The 24,900-nt window shown below is 39.6% G+C and overlaps 2 protein-coding genes and 1 long non-coding RNA gene across 9 annotated transcripts in view; 1 reads left to right on the top strand and 2 right to left on the bottom strand.

The window, feature by feature from the left end:
• The window catches only part of LOC307043023, a 135,173-nt gene extending 134,779 nt beyond the window's left edge, over positions 1–394 (bottom strand). The window contains exon 1 of one of the 3 annotated variants that reach the window (XR_013809258.1): positions 135–394. This is a non-coding gene — a long non-coding RNA (uncharacterized lncRNA). The remainder of the gene's footprint in view (positions 1–134) is intronic. The other 2 variants (XR_013809259.1, XR_013809260.1) reach the window with 2 other exon arrangements.
• tncb (tenascin Cb) overlaps positions 1–24,900 on the top strand; it is a 105,354-nt gene that overhangs the window by 52,860 nt on the left and 27,594 nt on the right. For all 4 annotated transcript variants that reach the window (XM_079687205.1, XM_079687204.1, XM_079687203.1 and 1 more), the window contains exons 7-8: positions 22,925–23,194; positions 23,915–24,100. In XM_079687205.1, coding sequence (XP_079543331.1) covers positions 22,925–23,194; positions 23,915–24,100 — 456 coding nt within the window. The remainder of the gene's footprint in view (positions 1–22,924; positions 23,195–23,914; positions 24,101–24,900) is intronic.
• On the bottom strand, positions 3,582–7,090 carry LOC307043021 (uncharacterized protein). 2 transcript variants are annotated; one of them, XM_079687208.1, is made up of 5 exons: positions 6,952–7,088; positions 6,194–6,582; positions 5,948–6,089; positions 5,770–5,842; positions 3,582–5,553 (listed from the first exon to the last, which is right to left on the bottom strand). In XM_079687208.1, exons 2-5 carry the CDS (start codon positions 6,570–6,572, stop codon positions 4,117–4,119), a joined length of 2,031 nt encoding a protein of 676 aa, XP_079543334.1. In that variant the 5' UTR covers positions 6,573–6,582; positions 6,952–7,088; the 3' UTR covers positions 3,582–4,116. The 2 variants fall into 2 exon arrangements, with proteins under 2 accessions (XP_079543334.1, XP_079543333.1); XM_079687207.1 differs by having other exon boundaries at positions 6,194–7,090.

Below are 24,900 nucleotides of genomic sequence, written 5' to 3'. Positions count from 1 at the left end.
TTGTGTGTGCCTCGTCCACGTTCTAAATTGCTAAACTGAAACACTGACGTTAGCTAACATTTGTTTGATATCCATATTAAGCTGACAAGCTAACGGGGATGTACATAGTTAATAAAGTACAAAAATATACTTACATGATTCAAAATCCACGAGTATTCTTATTAGACGAGGGTCCATGCTTTCATGCTTCCATCTCTTCTACTTCTTCTACTTCTTCTTCTTCTTCTTCTTCTTCTTCTTTTCTTTAATGGCGAATCGCTTCCACTTGGAGCATATATCGCCACCTACTGTTTAGTTATTAAATGTTCATACTAAATCCTTGTCCTCAGACCAGTGCTTTTGAGGAATTTGAAGATCAGCTTGTTTGCTTCATTTCTTGATTTACTTTCAAATATTGCCTTGAAATCCATGTCCTTGATGTTAAGTTGTTCCAGTGCAGTTTTAAGAATGAATCTTTGTCTGTTATAGTCCGGGCAGCTAAAAAATACATGATGTATTGTCTCTGGTTGTTGGCAACCATCACAATTGCCATTTGGATGTTTTCCAATCAGATGCAGTGATGAGTTTAGTCCAGACTGTCCCAATTTTATCCTGCTGTTGATGCTCTGCTCTCTTCTACTACTCCCCCAAGTGCTTCCTGTTCCTACTTCCCTTTGTATCTGATATAAATGTCTTCCTTTGGTGTTACTGTCCCATAGTTTTTGCCATTGTTGCTTGATAACCACTTTAGTAAAAGATTTGACTTCTGCTCTACTGATGGGTACCATAATATCAATCTGGTTTGCTTTCAAACCACATTTTGCCAGTTGATCCACTACTTCATTCCCTCTAATGCCCACATGCGCTGGAACCCACACAAATTGAACAACAATTCCCAGATGAACTAACCTAAACATGCTTTGTAAAATTTCATGTAAAATATCCTGACGACATTCTGAAGAGAAGTTGTTTATACTCTCCAGAGCTGCACTGGAGTCAGAGCAAATGACCACTCGCATTGGCTGTATTTCCTCTACCCACTGAAGTGCTAGAGAGATAGCCATCATCTCTACTGTATATACTGCAATGTGATCACTTGTACGCTTTCCCACTTTGACTTTTAACTCAGGAACATAAAATGCACAACTCGTTAGACCATTTTCTGGATTTTTGGATCCATCAGTAAATATTTTTATAAAGTGCCCATATTGTTCATGTAGAACAGTGTTCACATAAGCCTGTACATTGAATTTGTTTTTCATTGAATGTACCCGTTTCAATAGTGATAAATCTACTATAGGTTGAGGTAGCAACCATGGTGGAACAGCTGATAACAACACCGTCGGACTAATATTCCATTCTTTAACTTTGAATTCCTTACATATTTCCGAAACACAAAAACAACTTTACTTTCCCAACTTGTTTGTACAGTTTGTTTAGTAGGGTGAGTATCTTTATGACCCTGTAGATTTGCCCAGTAATGAACAATTAACTGCTTCTGATGCAGCTGACCCATACACTATTAGTCCGTATTCTATGGCTGATCTAATTAAGGCCGTGTATACGTTCCTCAAAGCAGCTTTATCAGCCCCCCACTTAGTGCCTGCCAAGCACCTCATAACATTTAAAACCCTTTTACATTTATCTACGACTTTATCAATGTGAGTACTCCATGTGACTCTCTCGTCCAACCATATTCCCAGAAATTTAAATGTCTTCACTTTCTTTAGATCTTGTCCATAAAGTTTTAACCTAACCTCCTCACCTATCCTTTTCCTCGTAAAAAATAAAGTTTCAGTTTTTTCCACCGACAATCTAAACCCCCATGTCAGAGACCAGCTTTCAATTTCCCTAATGGCTTCCTGAATCTTAGCTACAATATATTTTACATTTCTGCCCCTTTTCCAAATAGCTCCATCATCTGCAAAAAGTGACTTACCAATATCAGATCCTACTTGTGTATATATATCATTGATCATGATAGAAAATAAAAGAGGACTGATGACACTCCCCTGCGGGGTTCCATTTTCATCTCTTCTACTGGAACCGTCTGCTTTTTTCAAATACCTGTACCGTGCCCAAACTCCTCTGACGTCATCGGGGGCGTCGCCCAATTTTACTCACATTGCCCAGCTACATTTTACTAGCTTTTCACAGGTTGTAGGTGAACACATTACTTTAGTTAACATTTACTTGGTGCTATGATTTAAATGTACGTATCAAAATGAAGATACAAAATTACTCCATAAATTCAATTAACACATTAAATAATAGGAGAGATTTTTAAACACATAATCATAGTATTATTTACTAGAGTAAAAAATTGTTTTTATCAGTATAGATAGTATAAGAAATGTGAAGAATATGACAGTTTAATGGTAGAGGTATACACACATATTGATAGATGTCTTGTAATGCACTGTTGAGGAACCTGTGACCCAAGATTTTCATTCATTGCATACACCGTAGTTGTGTATATGATATGTCAATAACCTTTGAAAATCTTGAAAGGGATGTACAAAATAGCCATTATATACAGTCTTCAATTAACTATTAGTAGAGAATAACGAGTAATGAATATACTTTATTACTCGTTTCCATTCATGTCAATTGCAGATACATGTTTAGTCTTCTCAAGCACCAACTATCAAATATCTCTCCTGATTCTTGGCACTTGACAATCACCTTCCCTGAATTTAACTCAAGTGTAACTAAAGTCTGCTTTAAGGGTTGTTTATATTTCCCATCATTAATCAGAATCTGCAAAGTACCTAAAATAAATGTACTGGAGTAAAAATACCAGGTTAACCTCTGTATTGTAGTGGAGTAGAATTAGAAAGTAACAATGAACTATCATGGGGGCATTATGGACACACGCGATTTTCACCCATTTATTAATTATATGTTTTACATTTGATAACACCAATGTCATGGCAACTTCGAATTGTGGGAAAAACGAAAACGTTCAGTAGAGACGTCCCATAGAACATTTTGCGAAACACAATAGCCAGCATGTGTAGTTCTAGGGGGGGCGTTCGATTCCAGTTTTGGATAGTCTGGGATGGTTTCGTTCCATTTCAAACAGCTGTTTGATGCTAGGCTAACCTTGGCGCACTGCCACTCCAACATCCAATCCCAGAGCTTGAAGATTAATCACGGGGACTGTAGTCCTAAACGATAGCTGGGGATTATGGGTAGTGTAGTGTCTTCGAACATTCTAAACTCCTAGATGCCTACGTCTGTTTCCGGTTATTTTTATTTTGAAATTCAGTTCCTGATGGACGTCAAAAAATCCCGAGATTATGGAAATAAACCAATAAATAAAAACAAGGATAATTATGTGTTATTGTTGAGTAAATAACAGTGTGTTATTTTGAAAATAATAACAATTTAGAAGGAAAAAAAGATTTGAAAAATACAGATTTCAGTATCCTGAGGCTCTCAGCCCCATTTATTTTCCTCACAGACGGCAACAAAAGTCAGAAATTATACGATTTAAAATAAAAGCAATAATTGTGGCTTGATATTGAGTAAGAACATGTTTTTATGAACCACACAGCTTCCGGTCTTCCTATAACACGTAATGCCGTGAGACTACTGTAGGGGAGAGCGGGGTAATGTGAGACATTTTTTACATTTGCTCTCCTGTAGGCGAGCTAAAATGATATATCAGTAAAATTTACACATTTCCCATTAATTCAGGATGTTTCCTAGCACTGGAAATGATCAGAATGTCTTCAGGACAAAGGGCAGTGAAAATATGATTGTTTTTTAAAAAGTGGTCTTGTGTCTCACTTTACCCCAGCTAAGGGGTGAACTGAGACAGACTAGAGAAATCAAGGGGGTAAAGTGAACCACTTACCTTTTCCACTTTTAAACTACAAAAACAACACATGTTGTAACAGTTAGAATCCTGACAGATAGATTGACAACCACACATTCCAAAACTAATGTCGGATGCGCAACATAATCATGGGGATTGGTCAATTTAGCACATTTTTTAAACAAAGTAACTCCAAACAAAGTCAAATACAACATAATATATTTCAAAGTGCTTTAATAAACATTCAATTAACCATTTAACCAGTTAGATTAGAACATGATGATATGAACATCAGCCGCATATTTAAACAAGGCCTACTCTACATTCCAGCCCTGAAGGTTACAGGGAAAGGTGAACAGTTGCTCTCTCCGTGTTGTTCCTCCAGGCCTATTAGGTTGAGGCAGCTTCTTCACCACATCACCTTTAGGAACATGTGCCACATCCTTTTCTTTCATAGCAAACGTGGGTCTCTCCCACTCTCTGTTGTTTCCCTGGATTTTTCTGAGGAATTGGGTTAGTATTTCATCCCCCTCAACCTTCTCAACCATGCCAACATAACGGATACTTCGGTGTTTTGTGGCAAAGTTGACGAGGACGAAGTCACCCACGGACAGATCTTTGTTTCCGGGGTCACTCCTCTCATCTTCAGAGCTCTCAAAATCATCCTCAAATGGGACAGGGTCATCACTCTCCTCCGAGCTGCTATCTATGATTTTCTTCTTGGGTGCCTTCTTTTTCGGTTTTCCCTTTTCTTTGCTATTTTGCTTTTTCCCTGCTAGTTTCTTTTGTCTCTCTTCATAAGCCTGTTCTATGATTTGCTTCTCTGGAGTATCTGTTAAGATGGCTGTCTTCACACGCTTTCGTTTTGTTTGTCCTCTGGGGGGACATTTTGGAAGTGGTATGATTTCCTGAGGAGACACATATCCAGGTCGTGAGACAGCTGGCGAGGCACATCCATGTGGACCATGCAAAGTGGATGGAATAGCATCAGCGAGTGGAATAGCATCTGCAGAAGGTGGTTCATCTGCAGGGGGTGGATCATCTGCAGGCCGTGGACCATCCGGATCATCTGAAGTGGATGGACCAGTGGATGCAGGCCGCAGCTCAGGGTTTGGCCGGTCTGACACCATGGATGGTGCAAACGCCTCCTCAGGGAAAATATCTCTGTTATATGGGAAGATCCCAGTGGACTTGAAGCCAGAGGTGATATTGCGTGGTGTCACTGCTGACAAGAAGGCCTCCTTCACAAATCCTGCAATCTGATAGATGGAGACTGTTTTGCCAGGGTTAGATCTCATCCACCCATCAAGAGCTCGGCTGTATAGGGTCTTGAACGGGCCATACACCGTCACGTCGAGAGGCTGCAAGCGATGGGATGTGTGGGGTGGGAGGGTGAGCAGAACAATACCATTACTCTTTGCTTTCTCCACTGCCTTGAGTGAGATGTGAGCTCTCAGATTATCCAGGATTAGCAGCATGGGATGGTCAGGAGTGCACTTAGTGTGCTTTATCAAGTGATCGAGGAACTCAGGCCAGGTGTCTTCGTTCATCCATCCTGTTCTGGTGGAGGCACCTTTGGCTCCTGGAGGTGCTCCTATCATGAAGTCGTCCTTAAACCTAACTCTGGGGAAGACAAACATGGGAGGTATGGCATTCCCAGCAGCATTCACTGCACACACCACAGTCACCAGTTCTCCTCTCTCAGCTGATGTGATAGAACCAACTTGCTTTTTCCCTTTCTCTGTCACAACCTGAATCAAGTAGAAAGTTTAGAATCAATGGCATGTGCAATCAGTAGGCTACTATTGGTCTAAAGGTACATTTTATTTTGTTGCAGTCCATTCATTTTTTTCTAGTTCACAGGCTCACAACATTACTAATAGCATTAGTTTCAGCATTCTGCCAATAGCTAGCTGGTCATTATCACAAGCCACTCAGTATCAGTCTGCTGCTCTCTAGTAGCTTACCTGCCGTGGCTTTTGTACTGTAAAGACGCCTGTTTTATCCACATTGTAAATCATGTGTGGAGGACATGTGTGTCTGTTAAAGAAGAGAGGCAAGGGAAGAACCTTATCAGAATCAAAACCAAATCTTACAGGTAAAGCCTCCATAAAACATTTGCAACTAAAGAATTAATTCTGTCACCTGTCCATCACTACAGCCAGATTTGTAAAGAACTCCCCCACTGTAGTCTTATTGAAGGCTGTAGCCCTTCCCAGGGATGTTGCCTCCGGAGTTCGGACAAAGAGATGGCGACGGGCTAGAAAGCTGCCAAACCACTCTACTCCTAAAGAGTGGACAATTCGTTATTATAAGATAAGCTTTGTGGCAAGATCAGTTGGCCTAAGTTGACCTACAGAATCATGTGATCTCTTGCGCACCCTAGCCTACCTGCACATTGTTTCTCCATCCAATTGGCAGGGACAGGGATATGGTTTTTGTCTGCATATTCAAATGCCAGTTCACGGCACTTAACTGGAGCAAGGCCATGGAACTGGTCAGCCAGTTGTTTTAAATGTTGGGCAAGCTCCTCCTCCATCTCATCTGTCAGTATTCTTTTTGCCTCAGCTACTGCACCCCAGGCTACTGATTTAACTCTCCCTTTCTCTATTTTCTTAATGAATCTTTGGAGGGTTGTCTTGTCGATATTTCTTTCCTTTCCTGCTTGTCTTAAGGACTTCTTTCCTTGCATGACCTCTGCAGCTGCACTCTCCATCTCTGTGAGGGGTGTTTGGCCCCAAGCTGTCTTCCTGATGTATCGTCTTGGCATGATGACTTTTCTACAATGTTTATGACATTAAAATTAAAACATATGTATTGTAATATTACACTAAAATATATATAAGACTAAACTTAACTTGTGCTTCATGTCGGGCTAAAGTGAGTCAGCGTCTCACTTTACCCCACAGCATCTGTCTCACTTTACCCCACAGCCACCATTTTAGAAAAAACAACATCTCTAGGCAATTCAGGCTAATCTTTAACTAGCATCAATCACATGGTTTTATATGTTGGAAGTTCATCAACATGTATGATATAAGTTTTTCAACCTGAATCAATTTGCTTTGATACTACAGTTGATTACGTTCGCAGTAAGAAAATTTACTTTTGCATGCAACAAACACATTTTTGTGAAAAAAAATACTTACCACAGAACCAGCACCAACTTCTCCTTCATGACAAGTGGGGGGTGGGAGGGGCTTGAAAACATTATGGTCACATGACCGCAAATTTGTTTCTTTGCCTAGTTACAGCGGGTGTCTCACATTACCCGGTGTCCCACATTACCCCGCTCTCCCCTACCAATAGAAATACATTGCTTTTAAAATCGTGTTGGTGAACACGAATAAATAGATAAAAAATCGTGTTGGTGAACACGAAATGCCATCAGACTGGGTTGCTCTATAGCTTCATCAGGCTATAGAGCATGTGTGACTTTACCTGTCAAACCAACCTCCAGGCTATTTCCAGGTGCCTTTACAGTAGGTGTTGACTTAAACCACTGCTCGTAGTTAGATGTGTATTTTCTTTGAAACCATGACTCTGTGGCTAATGACCCCTGGGAGACTTTTGTTTCAACAAAGCAGATTCAACAGGCACAGCAATGTTTGCCCCATTCAGCACAAAGTGTATTAAATGGCAGTGCTTCTAGCGGTGGGTCAGGCCCTTCTTTGCTTATTTATGGTGTGAAAATGGTGCACACTGCCAGGATAAACACAATTATGCCTGGAAAGGCCATTAGAGGCCTATCATTTGCTTCTGCCCTCGCAGTGAGAGCAGGCCTGCTACATTCCAGCGAGAGCACATTGAGGTTAGGTTTGTTACATTTACATTGATTAATATTAAATTACCTGGGGGATGACTTCCTTGTTAGGAATGTCATTTTGATAGACTCCTTGGAAAGATTGACATTGATTAACAGCATAGTGCTACCGCTAAGATAATAATGAGAAAAGACATGGTGGTAAAAACTTTTACGACTCTGTGAGACCTGAAGGGTTAGAAGACCTTTATATTTTTATGATTATAAACATTTGCAGGTTCAGTTTGTGGTTCCTTAAAGAGATGTTGCTGGGATAAAACCAGCATTTGTCCATCTACACGACAACATCTAGATCTGTGTTTCCTTTTAATACAATATGGACTGTAAGGAACTGAGAGGCAGAGTAGTGGGAGGCACCTACATTCCTAATAGGTGGCTCCACCCGCTTCCAATTAACAGTATTGGGAGCAGGTGTGGAGACCTCACACCTGGTGCTAATCACTCCCTCAAGGGAGACAAAGCACACAGAGTTGCTCAGTTGAGTCCGCTACGAACTTCCTGTTGAGCTCTTTGACCAGGCTCTTTGGCTTGACCGTGGACAAACATTTGGAGCAGGGCAGGTGGCAACACTGGACTGTGACTGGATGAGAGATGGCAGAGGGAAGTGACGGGGCAGGAAGCGAGTTAGGAGACATGGAAGGAGTAGGCGGGAGTTTTGGAAATGGAGAATGGGATATAGTGAGGAGGAATAAATGTAAAAAGCAAGGAAATACTAATTCGGATCAGAGTAATAGTGAGGGTGAAAGGAGAGAAAGAGTAGTCGGAAATAGGCAACAGGAGTTCATGGTGGTTGTGAAACCTGCGAAAGAGGGAGCTTCGTTTGGCGAGTTGAACCCTATACGGTTAACTAAATTGATCAGTAAAGAAATCGGGGAGGTAATGAGTGCCAAAGTATTGAGGAATGGATCAATGTTGATCAAATGTAGGGATAGAGAGCAACAGGGGAGGGCAATAAAGATGAGTACCGTGGAGGGTAAGAAAGTGGAGTGTCCACTGTTTAGTGGTAAAAAGCTAGTCAGGGGAGTGGTAACAGGAATCCCCGTCAGAATTACAGCGGATGATGTGAAAGAGAATATAACAAAAACAAAAATAAGTGATGTCAAACGCATGAAAGCAAACCGCAATGGGGTTAAAGAAGATAGTCTTTCGGTTCTGATCACCTTTGATGAGAAAAGGCTTCCGGAAAAAATACTTATTGGATATATGTGTTATTATGTGAGACCGTATGTTCCACCACCAATAAGATGTTTTAAATGTCAGAGATTTGGACATGTGGCGGCAGTGTGCAGAGGGAAACAAAGGTGTGGTGGAGATCATGAATACGGCAAATGTGAAGAAGGGGTAAAGCTGAAATGTTGCAATTGCGGAGGGGAGCATAGTTCAGCGTACCGTGGATGTGAGGTTAGCAAGAAAGCAGAAGAGGTGCAGCGAGTCAGGGTGACGCAGGGAGTAAGCTATGCAGAGGCAGCAAAGACAGTTTCAGGAGGAACGCAGGTTACAATGGAAAAGAAGAATAAGAGCAAAGAAACAGAAAAAGTCCACAACTGTGTTAAGTTGAAGGAGGACACTCTGATAGTGAGTAAAACAGAGTTTGTATTGTTTATGGCAGAGATTATCAACTGTTCAGCTCAGACTAAAAGCCGGAATGAAAGAATAAAAATAATTGTCAGATCAGCTGAAAAGTACCTTGATGTGAAAGGGATGCAGTGTGAAAGATATACTAAATGATGACGTCCAACAATCTCAGACATGCAGTGGATCAACTTGATGGTGTTAGTTGTACTGCAGTGGAATGCCAGAAGTTTAATTGCAAATGGACAAGAGTTTAAAAAATATAATGACAATCCGGGAGAGAAACCTAATGTAATTTGTATTCAGGAAACATGGCTGAAACCACAACGGGATTTTATTGTGAAGGGATATACTGCAGTTAGAAGAGATAGGGACTCTGGCAGAGGGGGAGGAGTTGCAACATTCATACAGAGTGGTGTAAGTTACAAAGTTATGCATGTAAGTACAGATCATGAAGCAATAGTTATAAGGGTATGGAATGATAGAGGACCTATAGATATAGTAAATTTTTATAATCCGTATGGGAAATTAGATCAAAGTATATTAGAGGATGCTGGGGGTTCACTGCAAGACAAAGTCATATGGTGTGGGGATTTTAATTCACATCACTCACTATGGGGTAGCAGTAGCACAGATGCAAATGGTGCAGTAGTTGAGGAATTTATAGATGACCACGGGCTAGTGTGTATTAACACTGGGGAAGGAACAAGATATAATTGTACAAAGAATATAGAAACAGTACTCGATCTGACATTTGTGTCTAGTGATATAGCAGGTATAAGTACATGGAGTGTGGTAAAGCATACTGCAGTGATCATTATCCTATAATGACTAAAGTTGGGACCAACATACGTTTTGAAAAGGAGAAGAAAATTCCTAGATGGAAATTGGGAAAGGCTAATTGGGATGCTTTCCAAGTTGTAAGTACGAATAGATGTAAAACACTTCAAGAGGAAAATGATGATGATATAAATAAATTGAATGAGGAGCTCGTTAAGGTTATCATACATTCAGCTAAAGAAACAATTCCGGAAGTTGATGGAGTTAGGCGCACCAAGAGTGTACCCTAGTGGAATGGTGAATGTAACAAATCCATTAAAGACAGAAATAAAGCATTCAGACAATTCAAACAACTCCATTCTCAGGAAGCTTTGAATCAGTATAAAAGGGCCCAGGCTATAGTAAGGAGGACGATACGAACGCAAAAACGCACTTTTTGGAGGCAATATTGCAATAGTATTGGAAGAGAAGTACAGCTTGCAAATGTTTGGGGCATCATTAGGAGAATGGGGGGAGTTCGAAGGAATTATGAGTTGCCAGTTTTGAGCAGAGGGGACATAATATCTGTCACAAACTTAGGAAAGGCGGAACTTCTAGCTCAGACATTTAAGAAAGTTCATAGTTCAGATAACCTTACAGAGGAAGCCAGGCAGTGCAGAGATAATACATTAATGGAAAACCCGAGAATATTGGATAGAGTAGAAGTGTTGGGGGATCAGGTGGACCTGCATTTTAGTATGTTTGAGTTGAGGAAAGCAATTATTAGTGCTCGTCAAACCACTCCTGGGAAAGATGGTGTTTGCTATAAAATGTTGGAATATATGACGGATAACTCTCTAGTCATTGTGTTAAGATTGTTTAATAGGGTATGGGATTCTGGCCAACTTCCTTCGGTTTGGAAACAAGCGATAATAGTGCCCATACTAAAGCCAGGGAAAGACCCTTCAGATCGATCTAGCTACAGACCTATTGCCCTGACATCGCATTTATGCAAAATCATGGAAAGAATGGTTACAGAAAGGTTGACATATCTTAGAAAGTAAAGCTCTGTTATCACCATATCAATGTGGGTTCCGTAGGGGTCGGAATACAATGGATTCTATATTGTGCTTAGAATCAGACATCAGGAAAGCACAGACCAACAAGGAAGTAGTGATTGCAGTCTTCTTTGATATTGAAAAGGCTTATGACATGCTCTGGAAGGAAGGACTACTAATCAAGTTAAAATCATTGGGAATTGGTGGTAAAGCATATAATTGGGTTATGAATTTTTTACGGGACAGGAAAATACAAGTAAGAGTAGGTGCAGAATATTCAAGTGTGTATGATGTGGAAAATGGTACTCCGCAAGGTAGTGTGTGTAGTCCGTTGCTGTTCAATATAATGATACATTACATTTTTAATCAAGTTCATCCAAGTGTGGGAAAATCTTTGTATGCAGATGATGGGGCTTTGTGGGCAAAAGGCCGCAATGTAGCACATGTTGGAAAGAAAATACAAGCTGCAATAGTTGAAGTGGAGAAATGGTCAAATAAATGGGGATTCAAACTGTCAGTAGCTAAGACGCAAGTCATTTGTTTTACAAAACGGCATAAAATTGCTCCTGTATCATTAAAATTGTATGAGCAACCTCTTGAACAGGTAAATACAATAAGATTTCTTGGTGTTTGGTTTGATGGAAAGCTAACGTGGAGCATTCATATAGGAAAAGTTCAAAGTAAATGTAAAAAGGTCAACAATGTACTTCGGTGTTTGGTGGGACAGGAGTGGGGAGCAAGTAGGTCATCACTACTGAACATATATTGGGCACTCATGAGACCTGTATTGGATTATGGGTGTATAGCGTTCATGGCAGCAGCAGAATCAAACCTTAAAAAGTTGGATGTCCTACAAGCTCAGGCCCTGAGGATTTGTAGTGGAGCTTTTAAAACATCTCCAGTATCAGCAATACAGGTAGAAATGGGAGAAATGCCTTTAAGGATAAGAAGAGTAAAGTTAATGTTGGCATACTGGGTAAACCTTCAGGGGCATGGTGATAGTCATCCAGCGAAAAGTATTTTGAAAGACTGCTGGGAGCACAATGAGTCACATTTAACAAGTTTCGGATGGATTGGTGATGTTAAAGTGGCAAGAATAGGATTGAATCAAATACAGTATTGCCCCACAGTTGCAATCTCGTCCATTCCACCCTGGTTATTCCCATTGCCAAGTGTAGACCTCAATATACAAAAAGAGTTGAAGGAAAAGAAAGAAATACCAGTATGGCGCATAGTCCAGAATTATTTTGCAAGATATCACTCAGACTCAACAATCATATTTACAGATGGCTCCAAAGATCCAGAGACAGGGCGTGCTGGGGCAGCAGTTTATATCCCAGTGAGTAATTCACATATAAAGAAAAGGGTAACAGACCATGTGTCAGTATACACCACAGAGTTGTTGGCATTGGTATTGGCATTGGAATGGATAGAGGAGAAAGGAATACATAATACTGTAATTGCATCTGACAGCTATTCAGCTTTATCGAGTATACAGTACGATCAGGCAGATCTTCATCTAGAATGGACATAATAAATGAAATATTTCTAATTTTGTATAAAATGCAAATCAAAGGCATAGCAACTCGTTTCATCTGGGTTCCTGCTCATGTTGGTGTGGAGGGTAAGGAACAGGTGGATATTCTGGCCAAACAAACACTCAGAATTACGAATATAGACATTGAAGTTCCGCTCAGCAAAGCGGAGGTTAAAACATTCATACATATATATGCGCAAACAACATGGCAAGATCATTGGGACCTTAGTGACACAGGAAGACATCTTTATAACATTCAAAGGTATGTGGGTGATGGAAGGAAGGTGGGGTTTAAAAGAAGGGAGGAAAATGTCATTTCTCGGATGAGAATAGGTCACACAGGTCTCAATCATACATTAAGGGTAATAGGAAAGCATCCAACCGGAAAGTGTACACACTGTAGCCAGCCAGAAACGGTTGAACATGTTTTGCTGCATTGCAGGAAATATAGTATTCAGAGAAATGTGCTTTTCCAAACACTGAAGAAAGCAAAATACATTGACTTTTTGCTATCAGGGCTGTTAGGGAAAACATCAGGCAATATGTATTGTGAGCTTATTACGTTTCTTAGAGAAATTGATACATTTAAAATAATCTAGAGTTTTGGTTTTATTTATGTTGTTGTTTTTTGTTTGTTTTATTTTGTTTATTGTTTTCTGCATAGCCTCTTGTCCATACTCCAGTCCAGTTGGTGGCGGTAATGCACCTAAAATGTGGTTTGCCAACCGCCAATAAACACTAAAGAAGAAGAAGAGTTGCTCAGTTGTGTGTGGCAACCAGCACCAGGAGGCTCTTGGACACGTGCTGAGACTGAGTAAACGGAGATAGGAGTGAATGTTGAAGTGAGTGCGAGATTGAGAGCAGCTGGTGGAATGGCTTCTTTGAGTCCTGGAGAGGAGGATATGGAAAGTGCATCTGAAGGAGGATGGAATGAAGTAAGGAAAAAGACTTTAAGAAAGAAGATAGACATGTCAAGTGACAGTCTTAGTGAATCTGATTCACAGAATGAATTGAAGAGTAAAGAAAAGGATTGAGAATGAAGAGTGGAAAGTGATTGTGGAGTTTGGTGAGCAATCCGCAGCTAAGCTACATCCAGTGGCCCTGACTAAAGCAATTCACAAAGAAATTGGATTGATAAAACAAGCAAGATTTCTGAGCAAAGGACGGATGTTGGTTGAGTTGATTAATGCAAGACAACAGGAAAAGTTACTGAAAATGAAGACCCTGAAGGAAGTTCGAATTAAATGCCATGTTCCTGGAGCAAATCGGAAAATACTTGGAGTTATCAGTGGAGTTCCCATAGAAATCGGCATAGAAGAACTCAAGAAGGAAATTAAAGGGGGCAAAGTGACTGTAGTAAAGCATCTTCCTACTAGGTATCAGGGTAAGATAGTGGATAGTTTGTCTGTTCTTCTTCAGTTTGAAGAAACAATACAACAGAAGATAATGATCGGTTGCTTTCCAGTAAGAGAATTCATCCCTAAACCTCTGCGGTGCTTTAAGTGCCAAAGGTTTGGGCATGTGGCAGACAAGTGCAAAGCAACTAAGCCCAGGTGTCCAACAGGTGCGGGGGAACATGAATATGGTAGTTGTACTGCAGGTGCTAAGGTGAAATGTTGTAACTGTGGTGGGGAACATAGTGCTGCGTATCAGGGCTGTGAAGTGCAGAAAAAGGCCAAGGAGGTGCAGAGATACAAAGTGCAAAATAAAGTCTCATATGCTGAAGCAACAGAAAAGGTTTCACTAAACATAGCTAGGAAATCCCAAGTAGCATCAAGTATGTTCTCTTCAAAAGATTTTCCCAAACTCCCACAGGCAAAGGAAAGCTCCACAAAGTGTTCACATAAGTTTGTGATAGGAGAGGATGCATTGATTGTTAATAAGTACAAGTTTGTGGCCTTTATTGGAAAAGTGGTGAATGTTGCTTTACAACAGACAAAAAAGAGGTCAAGACTGAAAACAATAGTGGAAGCAGCAGGTGAATTTTCGGGGATAAAGGATATAACCGTTGAAATGATACATGAAATGCTAGCCACCAATAATGATGATTCACAGATTAGTGAGTAGATGAATGGTTTTTCTCATTCTGCAATGGAATGCTAGAAGCCTTATTGCAAATGGACAAGAATTCAAGACCTATATATATCAGTTAAAAGAAAAACCAGACGTTATTTGTATTCAAGAAACATGGCTGAAGACTCATTTGGACTTCATAATTGGGGGGATATACTGCTATAAGACAAGATAGAAATTATGGCCAGGGAGGAGGATGTGCAATCTTTATCATAGAAGTAATGTCTTATAGTAAGCTAACATTTAAGAACAGTCATGATTTAGAAATAGTGGGTGTAGAAGTTGGGATTAATAAAAGGAAAATTAGTGTCCTGAATTTTTATAATCCATGTAATAAACTCAAAATAGAGGAATTAGACAGTCTTTGCCAAGGAAATGAAATAATATGGTGTGGTGATTTTAATGCACATAATACAATGTGGGGAGGGAGATCAACAGATTACAACGGACAGGTGGTGGAGGATTTAATGGAGGCAAAGGAATTAGTTTGTTTAAATAATGGGCAAGGTACAAGGATCAATTTTAGAGATGGAACAGAGTCTGCGATCGACCTAACTCTTGTAACAAGTGAATTAGCTTCTGGTAGCAGTTGGGAAGTATTGGCAAATAACAGTATTGGGAGTGATCATCTTCCGATTATAATCAAGTTTGATATAAATCATGTGGTTGAGCTAGACCGTATCATGAGATGGAGTTTTTCTAAAGCAAATTGGGAGATGTTTGCTAAATTGTGCGACAATGAATTGGATCAGATTGATATGGCAGAAAGTATTGATGAAATAAATGAGCAATTTACTTCAAATATAATTAAAAGCGCTAATCAAGCTATTGGGAATAAAACTGGGAAACTTGGTAAATGTGTTAAGATGGTACTGTGGTGGAACAAAGACTGTAATGATGCAATCCGAAACAAAATCAGGCTGTTTGGAAAGCTAAGAAAGACACATTCATTACATAATTTATTAGAATATAAAAAGGCACAGGCTCAGGTGAGGAACATTGTTAAAAGAGCAAAAAGGGAGTGTTGGAGAGGATTCTGTTCAAGTATTGGGAGAACTACACCATTAGATAAAGTATGGGGAATGATTAAGAAGATGAGGGGAATAAGACATCAGAGTAACCTGCCAGTATTAGAGATTGGAGGGGAATTTGCCACTGGTGCTTTGGAGAAGGCAGAAATTCTAGCTGAAAATTTTGTCAAAGTTCATTCTTCGGAAAATTTGACAGAAGAAGGTAAGATCAGGAGGCAGGAAGTGTTAGATGAACATCCTAATGTATATGAAGAAAGACATTCGTCGCAGGGTGTTGTAAATATACCTTTCTCTATTCAAGAGTTGAGAAGAGCATTAAGTAAGTGTAAAATGACTGCTCCTGGGAAAGATAATGTATTTTATATAATGTTGACCAAATTAAGTGATTTTGCATTAGGAAAGCTGCTGGAGATGTACAATAAGATCTGGGAGAAAGGGAAGCTGCCAATAATATGGAAAGAGTCAGTCATTATTCCTATTGGGAATCCAACCAGTCCAGGCAGTTATAGACCTATAGCTCTGACATCACACTTGTGTAAAGTTATGGAAAGAATGATAACAGAAAGGCTAACATACTACATTGAGAAAAATGAACTAATGACTCCTTATCAGAGTGGGTTTAGAAGAGGGCGGAGTACTTTAGATCCACTGCTGTGCCTGGAGTCTGAAGTCAGGAAAGCCCAAGAGAACAAGGAGTGTGTTGTAGCTGTATTCTTTGATGTGGAAAAAGCTTACGATATGATGTGGAAGGAAGGATTATTAATAAAACTGGACATTATGGGTCTGGGAGGTAATGTATATAATTGGATTATGGATTTTTTGTTTGGCCGTGCCATCAGAGTCCGAGTTGGCAAGTCATATTCTCGCAGGCATGAAGTTGAAAATGGAACCCCGCAGGGGAGTGTCATCAGTCCTCTTTTATTTTCTATCATGATCAATGATATATATACACAAGTAGGATCTGATATTGGTAAGTCGCTTTTTGCAGATGATGGAGCTATTTGGAAAAGGGGCAGAAAAGTAAAATATATTGTAGCTAAGATTCAGGAAGCCATTACGGAAATTGAAAGCAGGTCTCTGACATGGGGGTTTAGATTGTCGGTGGAAAAAACTGAAACTTTATTTTTTACGAGGAAAAGGATAGGTGAGGAGGTTAGGTTAAAACTTTATGGACAAGATCTAAAGAAAGTGAAGACATTTACATTTCTGGGAATATGGTTGGACGAGAGAGTCACATGGAGAACTCACATTGATAAAGTAGTAGATAAATGTAAAAGGGTTTTAAATGTTATGAGGTGCTTGGCAGGCACTAAGTGGGGGGCTGATAAAGCTGCTTTGAGGAACGTATACACGGCCTTAATTAGATCAGCCATAGAATACGGACTAATAGTGTATGGGTCAGCTGCATATTCTTCTCTTCAAAAATTAGATAGAGTCCAGGCACAAGCTCTAAGGATATGCTGTGGGGCAGTAAGATCTACACCAGTGTCGGCACTTCAGGTAGAGGTTGGAGAAGTACCTATTTCTTTGAGGAGAAAGCAGTTAATTGTTAATTACTTGGCAAATCTACAGGGCCATAAAGATACTCACCCTACTAAACAAACTGTACAAACAAGTTGGGAAAGTAACAAAATAAAAAAAGAAAGTTTTTGTTTTTGTGTTTCGGAAATATGTAAGGAATTCAAAGTTAAAGAATGGAATATTAGTCCGACGGTGTTGTCATCAGCTGTTCCACCATGGTTGCTACCTCAACCTATAGTAGATTTGTCACTATTGAAACGGGTACATTCAATGAAAAACAAATTCAATGTACAGGCTTATGTGAACACTGTTCTACATGAACAATATGGGCACTTTATAAAAATATTTACTGATGGATCCAAAAATCCAGAAAATGGTCTAACTGGTTGTGCATTTTATGTTCCTGAGTTAAAAGTCAAAGTGGGAAAGCGTACAAGTGATCACAGTGCAGTATATACAGTAGAGATGATGGCTATCTCTCTAGCACTTCAGTGGGTAGAGGAAATACAGCCAATGCGAGTGGTCATTTGCTCTGACTCCAGTGCAGCTCTGGAGAGTATAAACAACTTCTCTTCAGAATGTCGTCAGGATATTTTACATGAAATTTTACAAAGCATGTTTAGGTTAGTTCATCTGGGAATTGTTGTTCAATTTGTGTGGGTTCCAGCGCATGTGGGCATTAGAGGGAATGAAGTAGTGGATCAACTGGCAAAATGTGGTTTGAAAGCAAACCAGATTGATATTATGGTACCCATCAGTAGAGCAGAAGTCAAATCTTTTACTAAAGTGGTTATCAAGCAACAATGGCAAAAACTATGGGACAGTAACACCAAAGGAAGACATTTATATCAGATACAAAGGGAAGTAGGAACAGGAAGCACTTGGGGGTGTAGTAGAAGAGAACAGAGCATTAACAGCAGGATAAAATTGGGACACTCTGGACTAAACTCATCACTGCATCTGATTGGGAAAACATCCAAATGGCAATTGTGATGGTTGCCAACAACCAGAGCCAATACATCATGTATTTTTTCGCTGCCCGGATTATAACAGACAAAGATTCATTCTGAAAACTGCACTGGAACAACTCAACATCAAGGACATGGATTTTAAGGCAATATATGAAAGTAAATCAAGAAATGAAGCAAACAAGCTGATCTTCAAATTCCTCAAAAGCACTGGTCTGAGGATAAGGATTTAGTATGAACATTTAATAACTAAACAGTAGGTGGCGATATATGCTCCAAGTGGAAGCGATTCGCCATTAAAGAGAAGAAGAAGAAGTTGTGTGTGGCACATGGAGGGAGCAGGAGACTCCCAGCGTGAGCTAACATTTTGTAAGCTGGTAAGTCGGTTAGCGGCCCTGCTACGTTAGCCTTTGTATAGTTAAAGGTATTTTTTTAGTTTAACAGCAATAAAGCCTCTTTTTTGGACTTGAACACTGCCTCTGTCGTGATTGCTACACTACCACTTTTCTCTTTATCTGCCCAGTCCTGTTACAGGACGTTTCTTAAAGTCGGTTCATAATGTGAAATAAGGAGAATGTCTTTATGTCTGTGAAATGGTGTAGTTATAACAAGAAGAATCCATTTATAAGATGAAAATCTGGTAAACTGGAAATGATTACAGCGCTTTTAGTTTGCTTGGCTTGATGCCAATGTTTTTTTTTTCCTGTGTTTTTGTTAGAAACTCGCTATAAGGTCTGTGGATAACACAAGCTCAGGAGATTTTCAAGTGTTTTTCGACGAGATAAAATGCGCCAGTAAATGCTCCACTGGCAGCTGTAGCTTGTTTCTTTAAAACGGTGGTTGCAAAAGTGATTAAATGAGACTACTAAACGTCATCACTTCGAACAATAGCCGCCTTTAGCTTAGCGGGTGTGCAATGTAGTTTGTTGATAGCCTAAAGTTAGCTTTCTACTTCTGGAGGTTACATTCACGCTTCAAATCTTATAAGCAGTGTTAATATGTGGAAATTATCCTGCTGAACAAAGTGTGTAAGCATCATAAATGTGTGCTATACTACAGAAGAGGATTAAGGCCACATGTTTTTTTTTTTGTTCTGAGAAAAAAGTCAGAAAATAGGGAGAAAAAAAATCAGAATTCTGACTTTTTTCTCCCAATTTTATTTTTGTTTTGTTCTGAGAAAAAAGTCAGAATTCTGAGAAAAAACTTTTTTCAAATCCTCCAAAAAAATATCATGTGGCCGTAATCCTCTTCCATACGATACTGTGTGTGTAAATAATAAATAAAGGAGATGAAAAGACAATAATTAAAACAAAAATGTACCAAGGTTTGTAGCATGCACATGCAATCCCTGTTGTCATTGAAATGATTAGTCGGTTGGTACTTAGCAGGATTATCTACACATATTTACAACATTGGAAATAAATGTGAAGCGTAAATGCAAAAGCCACAAGGAAATTACATTACATTACATGTGCCTTGTTAGACGCTTTTAGCCAGAGCGACTTACATACTGTACATTCAATACTGTGGGCAATCCCCACAGGAGCAAACTGGGGTCAAGTGTCTTGCTCAGGGACACAACAACATGCTGATTACAGTGGGGATTGAACCTGTGACCCCCTGATCCGAAAGTTGATGCTGTTAATGAATTACCCCACGGTCACATGACTTCACGTCACCAGCATTAAGCTAATGGTGCCTAATGTTTGGCGTGATGATGACGTTTGGTCGTCATATTTACTTGCTTGTTGGCAACCACCATTTTTATGATGCATGTTGTTAACGTCAAAATCTTTCAAGCGTTTGTTAACCATAGAGCTTATTAAATTGTTTTAAAGAAACCTAGACGTTGAGGCGAGCGAACCATAAGTAGTAAAATGCTAACTAATTTCTTGGTTTACGACTCATTCCTACACCACTCTATTGACATTAATGGATTCTTTCAGTACAAGTTGGACCAAAAGATCTTAATGGATTGTAGAAAAGGTAACTGGGATACACTAACACCTGTCAGGACGAATTGGATTTCAAGGTTCAAAGATCTGCGGGTCTTTCAGGCTCTCTTATATCCAGCTCAATTTTTCCATTCCATAGACTCGTACTGTGGGATTTGCATGCTAAAGGGGCTAATTTTGTGAAGTGAGACCTCTCCTCCCCCTCCAACATAACCCAGCCAATGTGGGATGCTGCAGGAAGTCAGACTAAGCGAGGCGGCCTCCTGGGAGAACAGTATCATGACACCAGAGCGACACACTCCCAGCGTCCTTAGAAGACAAATCTGTGTTAAGCTCAAATGCAGATTGTTCACTTTATCAGCCCTGTGCAGAAGGTTTACTTTCCTAGAGTTGCTGACATGTGACAAATCAATTTCAGCCTTGTAAAACTGTGCCCTTCATGGAGCAGGGAGATGATCTGTAATAGGCTGAATATCTTTTATAAATGTTCGAAGGCTGTCCCATTTTCAGCACCTACATTGCTGAAATGATTGTATTCCTGCAAAGAACAGCAATCCTCCATGTGCTTCCTACCCCCATGGTATTTTAGGGTTCATTTCTATCAGTGTACAACAGTGAAAAAAAAACATAATGGAAAATGTCTACTACTGCTCCAACACAAATTCTAACATGAAATAGGTCATATTAAAACACAAGCCTGCAATTGTTTCCATTGTTTCCAGTCGTAAATAACTATTATTAAGATGATTAACAGAATTAACTAGACAACCTCCAGATAGATTAGGATTAAAGGGGCCCTCGTATGCCCTTTCCTGTAATGTGCTCTATAGGTTTTTGTGCATGTAAATGGTCTGCAAAGACTAAAATCCCTCCCGCTCTGTATAAATATTTAAACTGTTCTTCACTGCTCATTTAATATTGTTAAACTTAGTTCAAACATGTATACCCATACTGATTATGTCAGATCTGAAAACGTAATATAACAATTAAGTTTATTAAATTAAACAGGTAAATCAAACTAAGGTCTGGGGCCTCATTTATAACGCCTTGGGCAGGATTCACGTGGGAAGGTTGCTTACGTAGTACAAAGCAAAAAAATAGGTACAGACATTTTACGACATTTTACGATTCATAAAACTTTGTGTACCGGCGAGGAAAGTGCGTACAGCACTTCCTACGCCGGTTTCCCTTTATAAATCACAATCAACTTGAAATGCGGCGCAGCTTTTGCGGGCTTCACGTAAGGCCCATATTTGCCTATAAATAGTCAAAGAAACGCCCATTCATTCATTCATTTTGACTGACTTTATGAAGAAGATCGCAGGAAATGACGACAGAGCAGCTAAAAAAGACATCTCACACCGTGTCAGATTTTGGTTATTTTGGGGAGGTCGAGATAAATCATATTGTTTAGTGGATGCAGTTTGAACCAGAGTAGCAGCATGGAGGTTGGATCGTCACCAAAATAAATAAATAAGTGGTCCGAAAAAGGTTAATGACAAAAATAATAGACATAGCCTTCCTCAGGCAGTGTGTTTGTACCGGGGACAGGAGACCCCCCTTGATGAGAAACTGTAAGAAATGATCGGGGAATTCCTCCGGAGTGGAGTCATGACGACTGGATCTGAATTATTTGTTTGTATTTGGTGGTTTGTGTTCCAGCTTTCGATCAGCAAATATATATCCATAATCCACCAGTTAAAGGAAATATAACTAATGTGTTGTGTTATATTAGTTGTACAATTTACCACATATGGGGTTCTTAGTTTCCATACCTCCTGTGTTTTACGAGCGACTTATCAAGTCTTGGCAAACGGCATAAAACACGATTAAACATGATAGTATATAAAACCATGCTCGTATCTACAAACTATAGAAATGCAAAACGGCGTCAGTTTAGACGTAATTCTGTCTTTCTGTTTTCCGCATAATTTATGAGAAAACATTTCATAACATTAACACAGCATATTCGAGGTGGTTTTAAATAACATTTCCGTATTTATTTATTTCTCCAAGTTATGTTTTTGTGTGCACTGAGGAGTCGCAAACAGGCATTTGTTTAATCATTTTAAGATTGGCTTTAATCAATGTTTGAAAATGAATTCTTCATATATGATAAATGAGAGGTAACATTTTATTTATGGTATTATTTCCACATATTTCTTTCCATTCTTCCTTCTGCCAACGGTGCCACAGTTTCTCGTCTCTCCCGTTTTTGTGCTTACGCATGGGTCAGAGTTTGCGTGGAGGACCGCACATTTTACCGTCTAGTTAGTATTTTATAAATCGCAAACATTGCGTAGAAACTGGCGTACGCCATTTTTTGAGCGTATATCCCTTTATAAACAAACTGAAGCAAAAGATTGACCTTGACAGGGCACAGTCCGGTATTTAATGACATACTAAACATTACTGCCTACATTTAAAGGACGGGACTCAATTCTCAGGTGCCTACATTGCAAAAAACTGAAAAGTTGACTTTAATTACATGTATTATGTCAACAAATGCCACATAACTGTATTAGGTTAGTTGAAAGCAATAATATTAAGTTGAAGCTAATATTTTTTTATTTAAACGTAATAGTATTGCTTTCAACTAACCTCATACAGTTATATGAGTTCTGTTGATACAACACATTTAATGCTGTAAGTATTCCTCCTGTTGGAAATGTTAAAATAACAAAAGCCCTTTCAATGTTACTCATGGAAGACAAAATCCATTTTTTTTGCAAAAATGTGCACGCACCAGTTTTGCTTTGAACTATCTCTCATTAAATACCTGATCATACATGTGTCCTAAGCCTGGTTTTTCCTCCCCTTTGCAGTGATCGACGCCCCCAGCCAGGTGGATGTGCGCGACGTGACGGACTCCACAGCGCTGGTCACATGGTCCCAGCCCGTGGCTCAGGTGCACGGGGTCAGCATCTCCTACGGGCCCAGCTCCAGCCCCGCGGATCGCAGCGTGGTGGAGCTGTCCTTCAGTGACACCCAGTACCACCTCGGAGGCCTCTCCCCCGACACCCAATACGAGGTGTCTCTGTCGTCTCGCATGGGCGAGCAGAGCAGCATTCCTGTGTTCCAGTCTTTCCTCACAGGTGAGGCTCAAATAACAATCTGATGTGCTGTAAGGCAAGAAAATAGATCTACCTGAGCCTGTTTTATTCCAACCACAGCTATTAACTGCTTATCAGAGGTGGAAAAAGTACCCAGATCCTGTACTTAAGTAAAAGTAGAGTGTAGGAATACGCTACAGTAAAAGTCCTGCTTTTAAAATTGAAGTCAAGTAAAAGTAAAACAGTATAAGCATCAAATATACTTAAAGAACCAAAAGTAAAATAATATTATATATTGTTTTTATATTTGTATGCTGCAGAGCTTGTGAATTTACTCCAGGTGTAACCGAAGTCTTATTTAAGAGTTTTCATAACATTAATTAAAATCTTTAAAATAACTAAAGGTACTAAATAAATGTAGTGGAGTTAAAGTACAAAATGTAATACTAGTGGGGTTGTAGTACAAAGCAGCAACAATTGAAGCACTCAAGTAAAGTACAAGTACCTCAAAATTGTATTTAAGCACAGCATTTGATTACATCTTTGTTACTCATCACTGCTGCTTATCATAGTCAAGTTTAGCAAGCTGTGTTTCAGCTGGGGGGTTGTATGTTAAATATCAGGCTGGTGTGTGTTCCTTGAAGGACAAAATGTGTTCACAATGATCTCACAATCTTGATGTCTTGGGTCTTGATGAGAAATACAGTTGAATTTAGGTTAGAGTATATTTCCATGTGCTTAAATGTAATTTGTGTGTGGTAGACCTGGATGCCCCCAAAGACCTGCAGACAGTGGAGCTGACGGACGAGAGCATCACTCTTGAGTGGAAGAACAGCCAAGCTCCAGTGGAAAACTACCGCATCAAGTACGGGCCTCTGTCAGGGGGGGAGCACGGAGAGCTGCTCTTCCCCCCCGGACCCCGGGACACCACCACAGCCAAGATAACCGGTATTGATCCCAGCTACAAACTATAGCTACAAGCTGCAGGCTAAAGCTACAAGCTACAGAAAAACACTGAAAAAACTGAACCGTTGACTTTAAATAAATGTATTATGTAAACAAATTTCACATGATTACTGTATTAAGTTACTGGAATGCAACCTAATATTTTTTATTTTAACGTAATATTATTGCTTTGAACTAAACCTTATACAGTTAAGTGAAATCTGTTTACTTGATACATTCAATTAAAGTCAACATTTCAGTTGTTTTAAAGCAGACACAATTTACAAATAGGCCTATAGCTTAAGTCGTCTTTCCAAAGCTCTAACATGATTTTAGGGGCTTCATCAGTGCTTGAAGTTGTCATGGATAAATAGTATATAGAATATATTTCACAGTTTATATATCTCTACATAGATATAATTAGGTACACCTGTTATAACTGTCCTGGTCTAATGTTAACTGGTATGTTTTAGATTTGAGCTGATGGTGCTATATTCAGCCCCCAACATATTATTACACACGTTCATTCATTAGGATAAACCCTTGAGAGAAACGTCTTGGGGGTGGGGTCCTAACGCATAACACAAAGAATAACAAGACACCAACAAGGACATTATAGTAATAGAGTGGTGCAGTGACGAGTCCTAAAACCCGGAAGTGAGTTAGTATTTTACCACTACCGGTTCCCTCGTCTCAGAGTCAATGGGATTTCTCCATAGGATTTTGGAACATAGCTGGAAATAAGGTCTGTGGAAAACTAACCTGTTTGATAAATGCACGTTTTGTTCAGCCGGATAATCTCC

This window comes from Notothenia rossii, assembly GCF_949606895.1.
Source record: "Notothenia rossii genome assembly, chromosome: 6".
Lineage (NCBI taxonomy): Eukaryota > Metazoa > Chordata > Actinopteri > Perciformes > Nototheniidae > Notothenia > Notothenia rossii.
This window is presented reverse-complemented; position numbering and strand designations above follow the sequence as displayed.